The 14681-nt window shown below is 55.7% G+C and overlaps 2 protein-coding genes across 2 annotated transcripts in view; one reads left to right on the top strand and one right to left on the bottom strand.

Moving 5' to 3' along the window:
- PDIA2 (protein disulfide isomerase family A, member 2) overlaps positions 1-1689 on the top strand; it is a 3149-nt gene extending 1460 nt beyond the window's left edge. Inside the window, exons 5-11 of the mRNA XM_009995519.1 lie at positions 2-66; positions 145-270; positions 343-537; positions 846-966; positions 1132-1313; positions 1416-1502; positions 1615-1689. Of these exons, the coding sequence (XP_009993821.1) occupies positions 2-66; positions 145-270; positions 343-537; positions 846-966; positions 1132-1313; positions 1416-1502; positions 1615-1689 (851 nt within the window). The remainder of the gene's footprint in view (position 1; positions 67-144; positions 271-342; positions 538-845; positions 967-1131; positions 1314-1415; positions 1503-1614) is intronic.
- Positions 1690-3737: 2048 nt separating this feature from the next.
- AXIN1 (axin 1) overlaps positions 3738-14681 on the bottom strand; it is a 66399-nt gene continuing 55455 nt past the window's right edge. The window contains exons 5-9 of the mRNA XM_009995485.1: positions 13696-14249; positions 11847-12023; positions 10474-10719; positions 5005-5172; positions 3738-4206 (exon numbers count right to left, since the gene is read on the bottom strand). Of these exons, the coding sequence (XP_009993787.1) occupies positions 4080-4206; positions 5005-5172; positions 10474-10719; positions 11847-12023; positions 13696-14249 (1272 nt within the window). The 3' untranslated portion in view covers positions 3738-4079. The remainder of the gene's footprint in view (positions 4207-5004; positions 5173-10473; positions 10720-11846; positions 12024-13695; positions 14250-14681) is intronic.

Here is a 14681-nt window from a genome sequence, read left to right on the forward strand (position 1 = left end):
GGGCCCGGGCCCCCCCGGCTGCCCCCCGTCCACAGCCTGAAGCTGGTGATGGAGTTCAGCTCTGAGGTACAGGCTGGCCACAGCCTTGTCCCCATCCCCACGGGGCCATGGCTCCCTGGCCCTCACCCTCACCCTGCTTCCCAGACTTCCAATGACATCTTCAGTGCCAAGATCCCCCACCACATGCTGCTCTTCCTCAACAAGTCGTCGCCGGCGCAGCTGGGGCTGCAGGACGGATTCCAGGCGGCTGCCCCTGCCTTTCGGGGCCAGGTCAGTAGGTGTCATGGCAGGGACATGCCAGGTGGGGCACCACGGTATCAGTGCTCTTTGTCCCCGACCCAGGTGCTCTTCGTGGTGGTGGACGTGGCTGGGTGTGGGGCTGAAGTCCTGTCCTTCTTTGGCATGACGGCTGCTGATGCCCCCACCCTGCGCCTGGTCAGGATGGAGAACAACCGCAAGTACCGGATGGAGCAGGACACCTTCTCGGACACGGCCATCCGGGCCTTCATCCAGGAGGTGCTGGATGGCAAGGTGAAGGTGAGGAACGCAGCGCTGTGCTGTGGTGCTTCCCTCAGAGTGCTGGGCTGTTCACTCGGAAGCCTAATGATGGCACCAGCCACAGGTCTCTGGTTCTCCTGCTGCCAGGCCTGAGGACCCAGGGGGCTGCTATGGGAAAGGAGGCAGGGCTGTTGATAGGGAGACACACAGAGCTGGCCTGCTGGTGGAGAAGTGCTGGTCCAGAAGGCAGCACAAGAGCAGCCCTGGCCACAGGCTGCGGGGCCACTGTCCCCATCCCTCAGTGTGCCACTCACCCCAGGCTGTGGCTGTCCCTGCTGTCCCCACAGCCACACCTGCTGAGTGCAGAGCCCCCAGAGGGCTGGGACACACGGCCTGTTAAAGTCCTGGTGGGGAAGACCTTCGAGCAGGTGGCGTTTGACGAGACCAAGAACTGCTTTGTCAAATTCTGTAAGTGCTGCCCACAACCCTCCCCGAGCTCTGCAGAGGCTCAGGCCCCTGCTGACAGCCCCCAGCCCTGTCCCCAACCCCTTGCTCAGGAGACACCACACCCTGAGCCCTGGCAGAGCCCCAGGGGTCAGAGCCCCTGCAGCCCAGCACTGCCCCGTCCTGCAGACGCGCCGTGGTGCTCCCACTGCCAGGCCATGGCAGCTGCCTGGGAGGAGCTGGGAGAGCGGTACAAGAACCACGAGGACATTGTCATTGCTGAGATGGACTCCACAGCCAACGAGCTGGAGAACATCACCATCCATGGCTTCCCCACCCTGCACTACTTCCCCGCAGGGCCAGGCAGGAAGGTAGGAGGTGTGGGGGGGGCACTAGTGGGGCCATCCTGGCACTGCCAGCACCCAGGGTTTGTTGGGGTCACAACTCATCTCTCTTCCATCCCATGGCTCCAGATGATTGAGTATAAGAGTGCCCGAGATGTGGAGACCTTCTCCAAGTTCTTGGAAAATGGGGGGACGCTGCCTGAGGAGCCTTCTGTGGTGAGTGAGGTGACCCCACCCCAGGGCAGCTCCTGGCCTTCATGGGACAGGGGGATGGATTGTGTAGGATATGGGGGTGTGTCCCTCTGTGCCTCACTTCTGCCTTTTCCAGGTGCCCAAGGCCCCCGGGAACAGCACGGGCAGGGAGGAGCCGCTGGGAACAGCTGAAACCCGGGAGGAGCTGTGAGCCCCGTCCTGCTCCGCACGTGCTATAAACAACCTGGAATCCATGTGGGCTCCGCTCTGTCTGTGGTTCCCCGGCACTCCTGGGGAGCACCCATGTGTCCTGGGGACACAGCAGGGCTGGTGGGTGCCCCAAGGGGCAGAGCCACCTGAACCCAGGGGTGCTGAGCCAGCACAGCCCTGGCAGCCCTGCAATGACGCGGGGTGGCCAAGGCCACAGAAGACACGGCCCTGGGGGAAGCCCAGTGCTCTCCACGCTGGCCTTTGTGCTGGGCTGCTGGGGTGCAGGTGACGGGGGTCCAGCTGGGGTCTTGTTGTGGCTCCCAGGCAGCTCTCCCACCCTAGGCCTGGGCTCCACAGTCATGTACCAGCCCCAGGAGCTGCCACCACAGTTGGGGAAGCCAAGAGCCCAACAAGGGGCTCCAAGTGCTCCTCTTAAGCCTGGCTCACAGCCCCTTGGAACCTCCTGTGTCCCCTCCAACCCCTGGCACCATCCCCTCTCCCTGGGCCTGCTGCTCCCAGACCTTGGGCAATTCCCCTGGGTACACCACTTTGGTCCCTCAGTGCCAGGACCTGCCTGGCCACCCCTGGAGGGATCCCATGGCTGTTCCAGCCCCACCAGGTGGCAGAGCAGGGCCCTTTCCCTGACCTGCCCCATCCTCTGGCCACCCCAGCGTCTGCTCCGCGGGGAAGGAAGAAACCAGCAGGTGATGGGATGTGGTGTTTTTTTTCATTTTATCCAAGTACCTTTGAAAAGATCATTGTACAAGTCAGCACATGAGAACGCAGAGGAGACATCGCCGGGGCTGCACGGCCACTGTACATATTTACAGGGGAACCCCCTCCCCCAGCCCCGAGAAAAAAACTGGGGAGACGGAGATCCCGGGCACGTTAACAACCTCACCAGACACAACAACCATCAGAATTTCATAAAAAGAAAAAAAAAAAGAAAAACTGGGAGGAAAAAAATGCTTGTAACACTGTTCCCGGGCTGCCCAGGCGGGTGGGTGTTGCTGGACTTCAGGGAGTGTACGGGCGAGTCGCTGCGCCCTGTTTGAAAGGCACTCGGTGACATAAACAACAGGCTGTCCCCTCCTGGGGACACCGCAGCCCCAAGGTGCTGAGGGCAGCAGCAGCACCCACGTGGCAGCCCCCCCAGGCTGTGGGGCCACCCTGGTTTCTGTTGATGGGCGAGGGCTGGTCTCCAAAGGAGAGGGAGCAGAGCGTGGCAGGGGCAGCAGGGCTGGGCAGGGTGGTGGGGGCACCAGAACAGCCCCCCCAGCTTTCTTGCGGCCGAGTAAGCCTGGGAGGGCCTGGGGTGCTGGCTGCCCTGCTGGGGGGTCACCTAGCCCTGTTTGAGCCCCACAAACTGGCATCAACACCCCCTCACTGCTGCTTCCCCTCAGGTACAAACTGACAAAAGACACAGAACTTACAAAAAGACGTGTTGTTTTTTTTTTTTTGTCCTCAGATGTGTCTCATCAGGTCCCTCCCCTCTTGTTTGTACTAAAGAGAGTCCCCTGACCAAAGCTGGAGCTCAGCACCAGGGCCTGGGCATGAGTGCATGGGGCACACAGGTGGCAGAGCTGGGGCACCCTGCTGGGAACTGAACCCTTCCCCAGGGGCACACAGGGCAGGGGCCACGGGACCCCAGCACCCAACTTGCCACCCCAGCTCCCAGCCAGTGCCCACCCTGCAGGAAGCCCCCAGCCCCAAGAGCTGGCACCCACTCTTCCTTGGGATTCACTCAGTCACAAGAAAGCTCAGGAGAAATAAAAACCATCCTACCATGTTCAGCAGCTCAGACTGCCAGGGAGGGTAGAGACCAACTCGTCCCAAAAGGCTCCATGACCTCCAGAGGAGAACTGGGAGCTCAGCCCCTTCATGTGGTTGCAGGGAGGGCAGCTCTGCCCGTCGCTCCAGAACCATCCACAGCAGGGGCTGGGAACAGGGTGCCAGGACAGCCAGGAGCAGCTGGAGTCTGAGGGATGGCTGTACACTTTGGGAGAGATCTGCAGTACCTGTATGTTTTACATTTACATAAGAGCACTGTGACATTGGAAATATTTTCCTTTTATTACAATATATCAAAAATATGCAGCTTTAGTAAACAAGGTCATATTACACTTTCTAATGCACTGTACAATGCTACATTACACTTATATTCGGTATGGAGAGGGAGCCCAGGCTCCCACTGGCAGGTTTGTGGGGTGAAACAGCTTCCACCAGCAACCTGGCACTTGCTCAGGTCCATGCCAGAGCCAGGTGGCCACCCTCTGCCTGGGGCTCACCCAGCACCCATGGCAGTAGCACCACCAGTGTCTGCCCCAGGCCTTCTCCTCCGGTCCCAGAGTCTTTCACAGTCCTGTCCTCAAGCCTCAGCAGCCCTGGAACCTAGTCGATCTTCTCCACCTTGCCAATGATCTTCTCTTCAAAGATGGGCAGGATGGTGTCATCCTCCCTCACCTCCTCGAAGACCACACCACAGTCGAACTCGTCGCTCACTTTCTTAAAGTAATACCTGAAAAACCAGAAATGTGGGGGCAGAGAGGAAGGGAGAAACAAACAAACAAAAGAAGCAGGTGAATGGTTGTGGGGGCACCATGGTCTCCAAACCTGGGTACAGCCCCTCTATGGCCCTAAGCTCATGGTGCATGGGCTCCTCCAGAGGTGGAGGTAACTCTGGCCACATTTTGACCCTGCCCTCACCCACTCAGCCAAAAGGTCAAGATCCAGGCCACGTGGAGGAGCTGAATCCAGCCCTGAATCCAAGCCCATCCACAGCTCTCCCAAAAGCAGGGGCTGAGGCACTTGTACTGGTGGGGTGTTTCTAGGCAGGCTTTTCAATGGCAGCACCTACTTGGAAGGGGGAACTCAGAGAGCTACACATCCCATGCCTGGCTGCTTTGGGATTCCAGGAGGACCCAACCTCCCTGTCCTCACTGGAGGAAACTTTGGGAGGACATCACAGGGTTCCCCCCAGCATCACTGAGCACTGATCCTCACCAGCCCAGGATCCCACTGGGCAGCTCAGCAGCTTCTGTTGAAGGTGCAAACTGCAAACAGCCCTGCTATAAAACCCAATCTCTCTTGTCCCTGTAACCTGCCTTTTCAACAGCCAAGGTTCCCTGGCCATGCTGCTACATCCCCACCACAGCACACCCTGCAGGAGCCCTCTTAGGAGGCCCCAGGTGGAGCTACCTCCACCGTGCTCCCTTCACCTTGGAGGTGGCAACACCGCTACCCTCCGGCAGCAGCGCCTGCCAGGGGTCACTGACAGCCTGCTGGCAACGTACCACACGTGGGGAGCAGCTCTCACCTGTAGTTCCCTTTCTTGGTCAGCAGCTCCTTGAACTGTCCCAGGGTCACCACGCGCCCCTTGACCAGGGTGCGGTAGGGGATGGGCTCCCCACAGAAGTAATAGGCCACCACGATGTTCTCGCACGACTGGGACGCGCCGCTGCCTGGTCTCTTCAGGAGCTTCAACCTGCTGTGCAGAAACACAAGCGACCTGTTGAGTGTCATCAGCCCACCTGCCAGCCTGGGCAGGCCCGACAGAGCCTGGATGGAGATGCTGAATTGGCAGCCAAGGCCCTCAGGAGCATCCTCTGTTCCACCAGCAGCTCCCTGGGCACACAGCCACATGGCAAGGATGGTGAAGGAGCAACTGGCACCTGGAAAGGCTGGATGGGGCCAGGAGGCAGCACCAAGGAGGGTGCAGGTTCTAGCTCAGCCCCTTTGGGCTGAAGGAACCTCTCCCTAGGCTTTGAGATGGGGTGGCCTTCTCCCCAGCACTGCTGCCTTGGGGGTCATCATTCCTAGAGGTGTTCCAAAGATGTGGAGAGCGGCACTTCAGGACCTGGTTTAGTGGGTATGGTGGTATTGGGCTGACAGTTGGACTTGATGATCCTAGAGGTCTATTTCAACCTTAAGGATTCAATGATCCCTAAGCTCCAGGCAAGGCAGAGCATCCCAAGCCCACGGCAGCAGACCCAGGTCACCACCAGCACGTTCCTGGTGTGCAGGGAGCATGCAGGTGTGTGCTTGGGGATGGTGACACAAACACTGCTCACCCCACTCTGGATTCTTGCTGCTGTGGCCAGAACAGCTCCGCACAGCTTCCTCCTCACCTACATATATGCACAGACAGGACCACTCGGATCCCCTCAGCTCCCCTGGGCACCTCTCTCAGTATAGATGGAGGTTGGAGGGGATGGAGCTCCCAATGGAACATGTCCCAGAGGCTTCACAGACTTGACATCTCCTGTGTTTTCCTGCCTCTCAGGATGTTGGTCTGGTCTCTACTTCCAGCCCACACACCAGGGCTTCTGCTACATGGTGCCATCACTAGACCAAAAGCACCAGCCCAGTCCTAGCCCTATTTTCAGAGGTAGACAAAAGTAGCAATAAAAAACCAACCCAGGGTACTTTGCCCTTCTGTAGAGCCTTTCATCTGGGGAGCTGCAAATGCTGCCCAAACACGGCAGCAACCAACACAGACTGGCAACCTGGCAGGTGTGGTGTGAGCCAGAGGCAGGCTGCCCTGTCCAAGTCCCATCAAACAAATTTGGCAGCTGAAAAAAAAAACCCCAGAGTCCTGAAAAAGCAAAAAAGATGGGTAAAAAAGATGATTATTGACGTGGCTGGAAAGTTGCTATAAAAAACGGGCCCTTGCCAAGTGCATGAGGTAATGGCAGTTTTGGACATGACTCCTGACCCTAACCTTTCAAGGTTGGCTCGTGGGTAAAACACCTTTTCATGGCATGCCCACATAAACATGGGCACTGCAAAGCCAGGCCAGACACAATCTTTGCACCTTTCTAAAGGCATGAGAGGTTTAAAGTTCAACTGGACAACCTTCCTGGTGTCTGCTCTGCCTGGGAGACCTTTGGAGAAGATGCAGCATCCTGAGAGGTGAGGGTCTGCTCCTGGTCCAGCAGAGCTCTTGGAGCTTCCCCCATCCCTGTATCAAAGCACAGGATGCCCTTTAGCTAGGAAAACATTCAGGAATTGAATCATCCTTGGAAAAAAATGAAAGGGTCATAAATTCAGGCAAATTCTGTGAGTCAGAAGTTAATGGAAGGGGTTTGGAAAATCTCAAAGTCTCTATGTTTGATCCTGCTAGGCTGCAAAGCCTGCCCAACCACGGCAGAAACCGACACAGACTGGCAACCTGGCAGGTGTGGTGTGAGCCAGAGGCAGGCTGCCCTGTCCAAGTCCCATCAAACAAATTTGGCAGCTGAAAAAAAAAACCCCAGAGTCCTGAAAAAGCAAGCTGGGTAAAAAAGATGATTATTGACGTGGCTGGAAAGTTGTTATAAAAAACGGGCCCTTGCCAAGTGCATGAGGTAATGGCAGTTTTGGACATGACTCCTGACCCTAACCTTTCAAGGTTGGCTCGTGGGTAAAACACCTTTTCATGGCATGCCCACATAAACATGGGCACTGCAAAGCCAGGCCAGACACAATCTTTGCACCTTTCTAAAGGCATGAGAGGTTTAAAGTTCAACTGGACAACCTTCCTGGTGTCTGCTCTGCCTGGGAGACCTTTGGAGAAGATGCAGCATCCTGAGAGGTGAGGGTCTGCTCCTGGTCCAGCAGAGCTCTTGGAGCTTCCCCCATCCCTGTATCAAAGCACAGGATGCCCTTTAGCTAGGAAAACATTCAGGAATTGAATCATCCTTGGAAAAAAATGAAAGGGTCATAAATTCAGGCAAATTCTGTGAGTCAGAAGTTAATGGAAGGGGTTTGGAAAATCTCAAAGTCTCTATGTTTGATCCTGCTAGAAACAAGTCGTGACCAAGAGCTGCTGGGTGCCCTGCTCAGGCAACAAAGCTGTTTTCTCCTGGGGCCTGGGGGAGATGGAGAGAACCCCCCAAAAAGCTCTGCCATGGTTGAAGCAAGAGCAGGACCAGGGCAAGGACTGGGAGCCTTCCTCCTCCTGCCACATAATTCATCCCTGAGATGCCATTTCTGAAGGGGCTCAGCCTGGCTCCAGTGCTCACCTCCTCCCAGAGCAGAGAAGTGCCTGAAAATGAAGCCTGAAATGATGCCTGAAAGCAGAAACCCTGCAGTGCTTCCCAGAGCTGGAGTTAAATCCAACCCCCGTGGTGTGGGTCCCTGGCTTTTGCCATAAATCCAGGCAGGGGTGGACGGCTGTGGTACCTCCAAGCTCCTGGGGCCAAACAAAGCTGTGCAGCAGGAGCCACATGCAACCCACACCACAGCCAACAATCTCTAGCAGGCTGATGAATAAGGAACCACTGAAAATGTAATTTTCCAACAGTTTCTCTCAGGAGAGCAAGACATCACAACTGGCTTTGCTTTGGCCATTACCAAGAGCTCTCCCGAGACCACAGCTCACCCAAGCAGGCTGGGCCTGAGCTCTGCCTCACTGAAGCTTCCCCCTGCAGCCACCTCCTGAGTGGCACCCAGAAACACAGCCAGATGTCACCTCCTTGCCCCTTCAAGCTCCCTTTGCTGCACTTGGCACACACAGACATGACCCGGCCAGGAAAGGGCAGCCCAAGGGCCCCTGCCCCTCACCACCCTCCTGATTTCAGCCATATAAGCTGGTGGTGCCATGACAGGGAAACTGAGTTTGGGTTAGAGCACAAATCCACCCTCACTGTGAAGCAGAGGTGAGGAGGATCCAAGATCAGCAGGATCTCAGAGGTCCTTGCAACCATGACAATGCTGTGATTCTGTGATCCAGCTGTGAACCTAAGTGAGCTGTGACACTGAGCTGCTAAAAATGGCTCCAAATCTGGTTGCACACACAAGAAACCTGATGGTGACTGGGCCACAAAGGCTGGGTACATGGGACCTGCAGGTCACTGGACACTTAATCCTGCACTGCTTCCCAGCAGCAGCCATGTGGCTACCTCAGAGATCAGTGTCCCTCCAAATGCTGCAGAAGAGGGAGAGAAGGGCTTTTTCTGCATCAGAAGTGTGATTTCTGGGAGAGTCTTTGTGATTCCCAGCAGAGACACTGCAGGTGCCTCCTTGATTTCCAGGGGAGCAGGGCAGGGGTGGGAGCTGCACCCTGGCCAGAGCAGTAGACTGGGGAAGGGCAGGGCTGGTGAGCTGGAGAACCATGCCAAGGTGGCCTGGTGCCCATGGCCACTGCCTCAAGGACACCCTGGGGCTCACCTCCACCTCCCCAAGGCTGCTGTCAAACCTGGGCACAGACTCCCTCTTCCCACAGCTCTCCAGAGCTCCCAACTGAACTAAGTGTTTGGGATTTTTTTCCACACATTAACTCCCCTCGTGTTTTCTCCTTCGCTCCCCTTTGGGCAGCCCCTTTCTGAAGAGACTCAGGGTCTGTTTGCAGGGAGGTTCCTGTGCTGACCATAGCAGGAGCTCTCTAAAAACCTCAGGTCTGCTTCAGCTGGAGCACTCCATCCTGCCAAAACCCAGCAGCAAGCCTTCAACATCCAGAAATCCCTGGGGACCACTGCCTCTACTGGCCATGGGTACATTTCCTTTCCATCAGCAATTCCCCACCAGTGAACATGGCTCCTTGGTTTTCCAGGCAGGTGTGGGGGATCCTGCACTGCTGGGAGAAAAGGAGGACCTGGTGGGGAAGCAGTGGAAGCAGAACAGCCCAGCAGCAGGACTGCTCAGCCTGTCCTCCCACTGCTCTGCTCAGCTCTTGCCACTCTTACAAAAAGCTACACTTAAAATACATGGCAAATCATTATTAGACTATTAATTAGAGATGGATGTGGCCCAGGTTGGTGTTCCCAAAGTGTGTAACCTGCATGTAGACATTCCTGGGGAAGGTGCATGAATCTAGCACCAACTGAAAGGAAGAAGAAATGAACTTGGCTTAACCTGAGATGGGAGAGCCCTCTAATTACCTGCCTTTCAATCAGTGCTCTGACATAAAGACACAAGTCTGTGTGGTCTCTGCAAGCAACACTAATTGGAGCTGGGCTGAAAGAGCTGCTTTTAAAAATTACATTCACGTTTCTAAGAGTCAGACACCAAAGTTGCAAGTTTTCAGATTACAGCTCTAAAGCTGTGAAAGGTTTTTAATGGACAAAGTGCTTTTAGCTGCTAAGAGTAATTGCCCAGCACTTCCAAACTGCTTTTCATCTGAGAGCTCCACATGCCTCTCTGAAAGACAACACAGGAGCAGGAGAATTAGCTCCTCAACAGGCATTAAAGCTGAGTCACAAGCAGATGCAGTGACCTGGGCAGGGCTGTGCAGTGACTCCCTGCTGCTGCAGGGGACTGCAGGGCACTGCTCCCACCCTGCAGGGCACTGCTCCCACCCTGTAGGGCACTGCTCCCACCCGGGTGCCAGGGAAGGCCTTTGCTGGAAGCCTGCGGGAGATGCAGAAGAGCAAATACTCTTCAGCCCTTCATTCTGCTGCATCCTGATGAATTCTGCTCCTGCACCAACCTTTGAAAATCCTGGTGTGAGTGTGCATGAGTTGTCAGCCAGTACTGGGGGAGAGAGCTCTTCCATACCATGCCCTTTCCAGACATGCTGCCCTCTGCTCAACTCCTCAAGCTCTCAGCAACCCCTTCCCCACTCTCCTAAAAGCATTTCCAGCCTCTCCATCCAAAAACCACAAGCCTGTGGGTTTTGCCCTTTGCACCACCACGTTAGAAGGACTGGGGAACATTTCTCTGACCTTCTCTTGCATATCCTTCCACCCAGTTGGTGCTGGGAGCTGGAGACCAGAGCAGAGGGGCAGTGGGCATCTCCCTCAGCCACCCACCTCCAGAGCAGTCCCCCCCGTTCCCTCCCACACACCATCAGACCCCATCACCCTACCTTTGTTTAGCGGGGAGTTTCCCAGCCCTTTTTTCCTCCTCTTCCAACCTCCTGCGAGCTTCTTCCAGTTGGGTGAGAGGGTTGGGGGCTGGATTGGGCGGCATGGTAGGATCTTGGATGAAGGGATGAGAAGGCTGGACCACGTTCCGGAGCTGGGCACTGACCCAGGGATGCACAGCGACCGGGCGCTCGATGGAGAGGGATCGCACCGCGTCGTGGGACAGCTGCTTCTTAGCACCTGAAGAGCTGGACACAAAGGTTTAACAAGAGATGGTTGAGCACTCAAGTCACTCCTAGATGGACCTACTGCTCCTACAGTTGGACGTGGGCACCACTGGGAAGGTCCTTACAGCGTGGCTGCTGAGGGAGAGGGGAGCACCATCCACCTCTAGGGGAGATTTCAGGATAGCAAGACCTGAGGGATCAGGATGAGCAACCCAACCCTGAGACAAAGCCCAGATCTGTTTAAGGGCTCTCATCAAGCCCACAATACACAAAAATAAAACTGGCAAAAGGCAGCTCCAGCTTTTCTGACATTCCCTCAGAAGATGCCCTCCCATAGGCTGCTGACACTGCCAGGCTGGGAGCCTCTCCATGAGGTGGGCACCTCCAGGGAAAGGGAGGCTGCAGGGATGTGCTCATCCTTCCCCAGCTCCAGAACCTGCTGCCTGACTTCCCAGTGACCTGGCACTGCCCCTGGCTCTGGTGTTCAGCCCCAGCTGCCTCCAGTGCAACCTGCCCTGGCCACTGCTGTCCAGCAGGAGGAGAAACCACCAGCAGTTCCACCACCCAGCGGCAGAGGGGATGAGACCCCACATCCCTCTCATCAACGCACAGAGACTGACCAGACTGTGATCAAGGACTTGTGCCTGCAGGAGGTCTGCTTTACTCCAGAGAGACTGCTGAGACAGCCACGTCCTTGGCTCCAGTCCAGGCAGGAGAGAACATCCCAGAAGATGCTCCCAGCAAGCTGAAACACTGGGCAACCCTGAGCTGTGCTAAACTGCTTACTCAGGACCAATGGCACCAGTGCAGCAGGTCCTAGGTTTCTACCAGCAGCTTGCAGGAGTGAAACAGCATTTACACACAGCAAGTGCTTCCAGGACAATGAATGCCTACTGTGTGCCCTGGCATCCACCTCAGAACCACAGCAGCACTGTAAGATTCCCCTGGGGCTGCAGCTTCCCCACAAGTCATCCTTCAGAAAAACCTGCCCTTACAGGCCCGGAGCAACTCTCTGTCTCCAAAGGGTCTAAACCCTTGTGCCTGGTTGACTCCTGTCCTCCCAAGGTCTCCAAGGCAGACTGTTGGACAGCCTTGCGCAGAGGATGCAACCCAACAGCATGAAGACCCCTGGCTCAGCTGCTCCTTACCCATGGGTTGTTTTCTTATGCCTGCTGATCTCCTTCTCTCCTTCTATGATCCACTGAAGGATCTTCTGGTTTCTCTCCACATCTTCAGGAGATCCTGGCATCTCATAGTTGGCACCATCACTTTTCCCTGAATCGGTCTTCTTAACATTTCTTTTTGAGAGCAGACTTGCTTTCCCACTGCAAGAAGAAAGCTTGAGACATCAGTGCTTTGCCTGAGCCAAACCACCACAGAAGTGGCATGGGATGGACATGTCTATCTCCAGACATGTTCAGCCCTGCCAGGGTCTGGTGCTACCTGTGGTGCAGAGGTGGCCCTGGCTGCCTTCCACAGCCCCCCTGGCCCTACCACAGCTCAAACCAACCAGGTTGCAGTTTAGGCTAAGAGTGAGACTGGCCAGACCCTGGCATGGCAGGCTTCTCCATCCAGCCACCCATGGAGAAAGGGATCTTCTCCTCTGGCCAAATGAGCCACGGCAAAGTGGCAAAAAGCCCAGATCTCCTGCCACATGAAGGGTTGTGTTAAACCTGCTCAGAGCAAGAGGTTCATCCTACTGCTGCAATCCACTGGCTGCCTCTCCACAACAGACCACTGCTGGAAAGCTGAGCCCTTCCCACCACCACAGACTGCTGATGTGCCACCCTAAGCATCTGCTTCTAATCTCCCACATCATGGTAGGAAGTCACATCCTAGCTGGGGGGACTGCATTCCCATTGGCTCATGTGCCCTGGGAAGCACAGCCACCCCCAACATGGCAGCCAGAGGGACACAAGGCAGGAGACAACACTGGCTGTGCTCTGGCAGCAAAGGCTGTTGCAAACCCCCCAGCTCCTTGCCCACGTCCATGCCCACCTGCCCAGCAGGGTGTCCCCATGCCCACCAGGTCACACAGAACTTGCCCTTGCTGGCCTGCTGCTGCCACACTGTGCAATTTCATGGGACCCTCACTGTCCTCATCACCTACCCACTGTCCTCCATAGGACCTCCTTACTTCTGCTTCTCCCTGCCCACTGACACACAAGAGAAACAACCTTAACCCCAATGAGGAGTCACAGGCCCTCAGACAGCTCTGCTGATTTTTTGGGGGAAAAAAAACTGTAGAGGGCTTGCTGAAGATCAAGAGAGAAGGCCACCTGCCTTCACTAGATATCCCACCCCTGGTATACTGCAAAGCTGAACCAGCACAGCTCTCTCCCATGGCTGCCCCATCCATATATATCATCCTGGGCAGCCTCCAGCTCCACTCACACCTTTGCAGTCATCCAGAACCAGGACAAGCAAAACCTGCAGCTGAGAAGGAGCTTCACCCTCTCCCCTCAGCATGGAGAGATTCCAACAGCCAAGGGAAGATGGGCAGAAGCCCGAAAGGCAGGGATATGGGTCTCCTAAGCAGAAAACTCCCTGCCCCAGGGAATGTCCCCTCGGGACAGGATGTCACTGCAGTGTCCCATGCCTTTGTTGGGAAAAGGAAGGAGCCCTCCTGGCCACCTCAGGACACCAGGGTCTGTTGCCCAGACCGCAGACTCAGCCCTATACTTAGCAACTCCTAACACACAGAGAAGCAGACCAGCATCTGCCATTTCTAAGCACCTCCACTGCATTAAGAAGGAGAAAAGCTCCTTTATAACCAAGACCATTAAGAATCCTGGTTAAAGGGTGTTTCAGAGGTGAAAAGGGGCACGTAAGGGCTGTCAGGGGCCATACCCATTTCTGAAGAGGAAGAGAAGTGGGAAGCCCTTAAACCACTTCCCAGCACAAGCTATCAACAGGGTTCAACCACCCCACTTATGGAAGAGCTTCCTACTGAAGCCACAGCTCTGGGACTTCCCGTTGGGTGTTGCTTTGACTCACCTGTAGCCTAAAGAGTCCATGGGGCCAGGGGCCATGCCCAAGTTTTCAGTGTAGTTTCGTGACTTTGTTGCATAGTTATGTGAATCTACATTCCAGGCAAAGCTGTTCTGCACCCTCTGGGTGGCCTCGGCCTCGATCTGCTCTTTTGGTTTCATCACACTGTGGTGATGGATGTGGTGGTAGACGTGTTTATGGTGGTATAAGTTAGCTGCATCCAGTTTCATTCCTGATTTTGTTGCGTGCTTGCCGTGCCCTGGAGGAATTGTTCCCAGTGTCCCTGACAGCTTTCCTAAGTGGCCACTTTCTGGGGAGCGTGGCTTGGGCGAGTGGCGGCCGGGTCCTGGAGATTGGCAGCCTGGGGTTTTCATCACACGCTGGACGTGCTCGTCGAGGATGCTCTCAGGGTTTTCTTCATGAGCATCTCTCATCTGCATCCCAGCACAGCCCATCTCGGAGTAACGAGGAGCAAAGTGATGGAAGGCTTGGGCAGAAGGCATCTTGTGGCTGAGGACTGAGGGGCCAGAAGAGATATCTGCATCCTCACCTTCTTCTTCCTGCAAGAAACAGCAGGGCAATCAGAGAATGACAGCAGGGTGGCAGAAGGGGTCTCTAGTCTCACCTCCTGCTTGCAGCAGGACTGCTGCCAACCTTTGAAGGGGTCAGGCCTGGCTTTGTCCAGCCAGATCTAGCAAACCTTCAAGGTAGAGATCCACCATCCCTCTGTAGTCCTGTCCCAGACTCTGCCAACCTCCTGCAGAAGATTTCCTTAATGCTCAACCCAAGCCTGTGCAGTTTTGCTGCCACCCAGCAAAGCTGTTCAGGTCTCTACCTGCTTTCTGAGCTATCAGCAAGGGTTCTCCAGGCATAACCCAGCAAGACCGAGGCAACGGGACAGGCAGCTCACACATCACAACCAGGGTTTACAGAGGCAGCTTCCTGATGAGCACAACAACTCAGGTTGTAGGGTGTAGGAGCAGGCAGCAGGA

This window comes from Chaetura pelagica, unplaced genomic scaffold (assembly GCF_000747805.2).
Source record: "Chaetura pelagica isolate M959 unplaced genomic scaffold, ChaPel_1.0 scaffold124, whole genome shotgun sequence".
NCBI lineage: Eukaryota > Metazoa > Chordata > Aves > Apodiformes > Apodidae > Chaetura > Chaetura pelagica.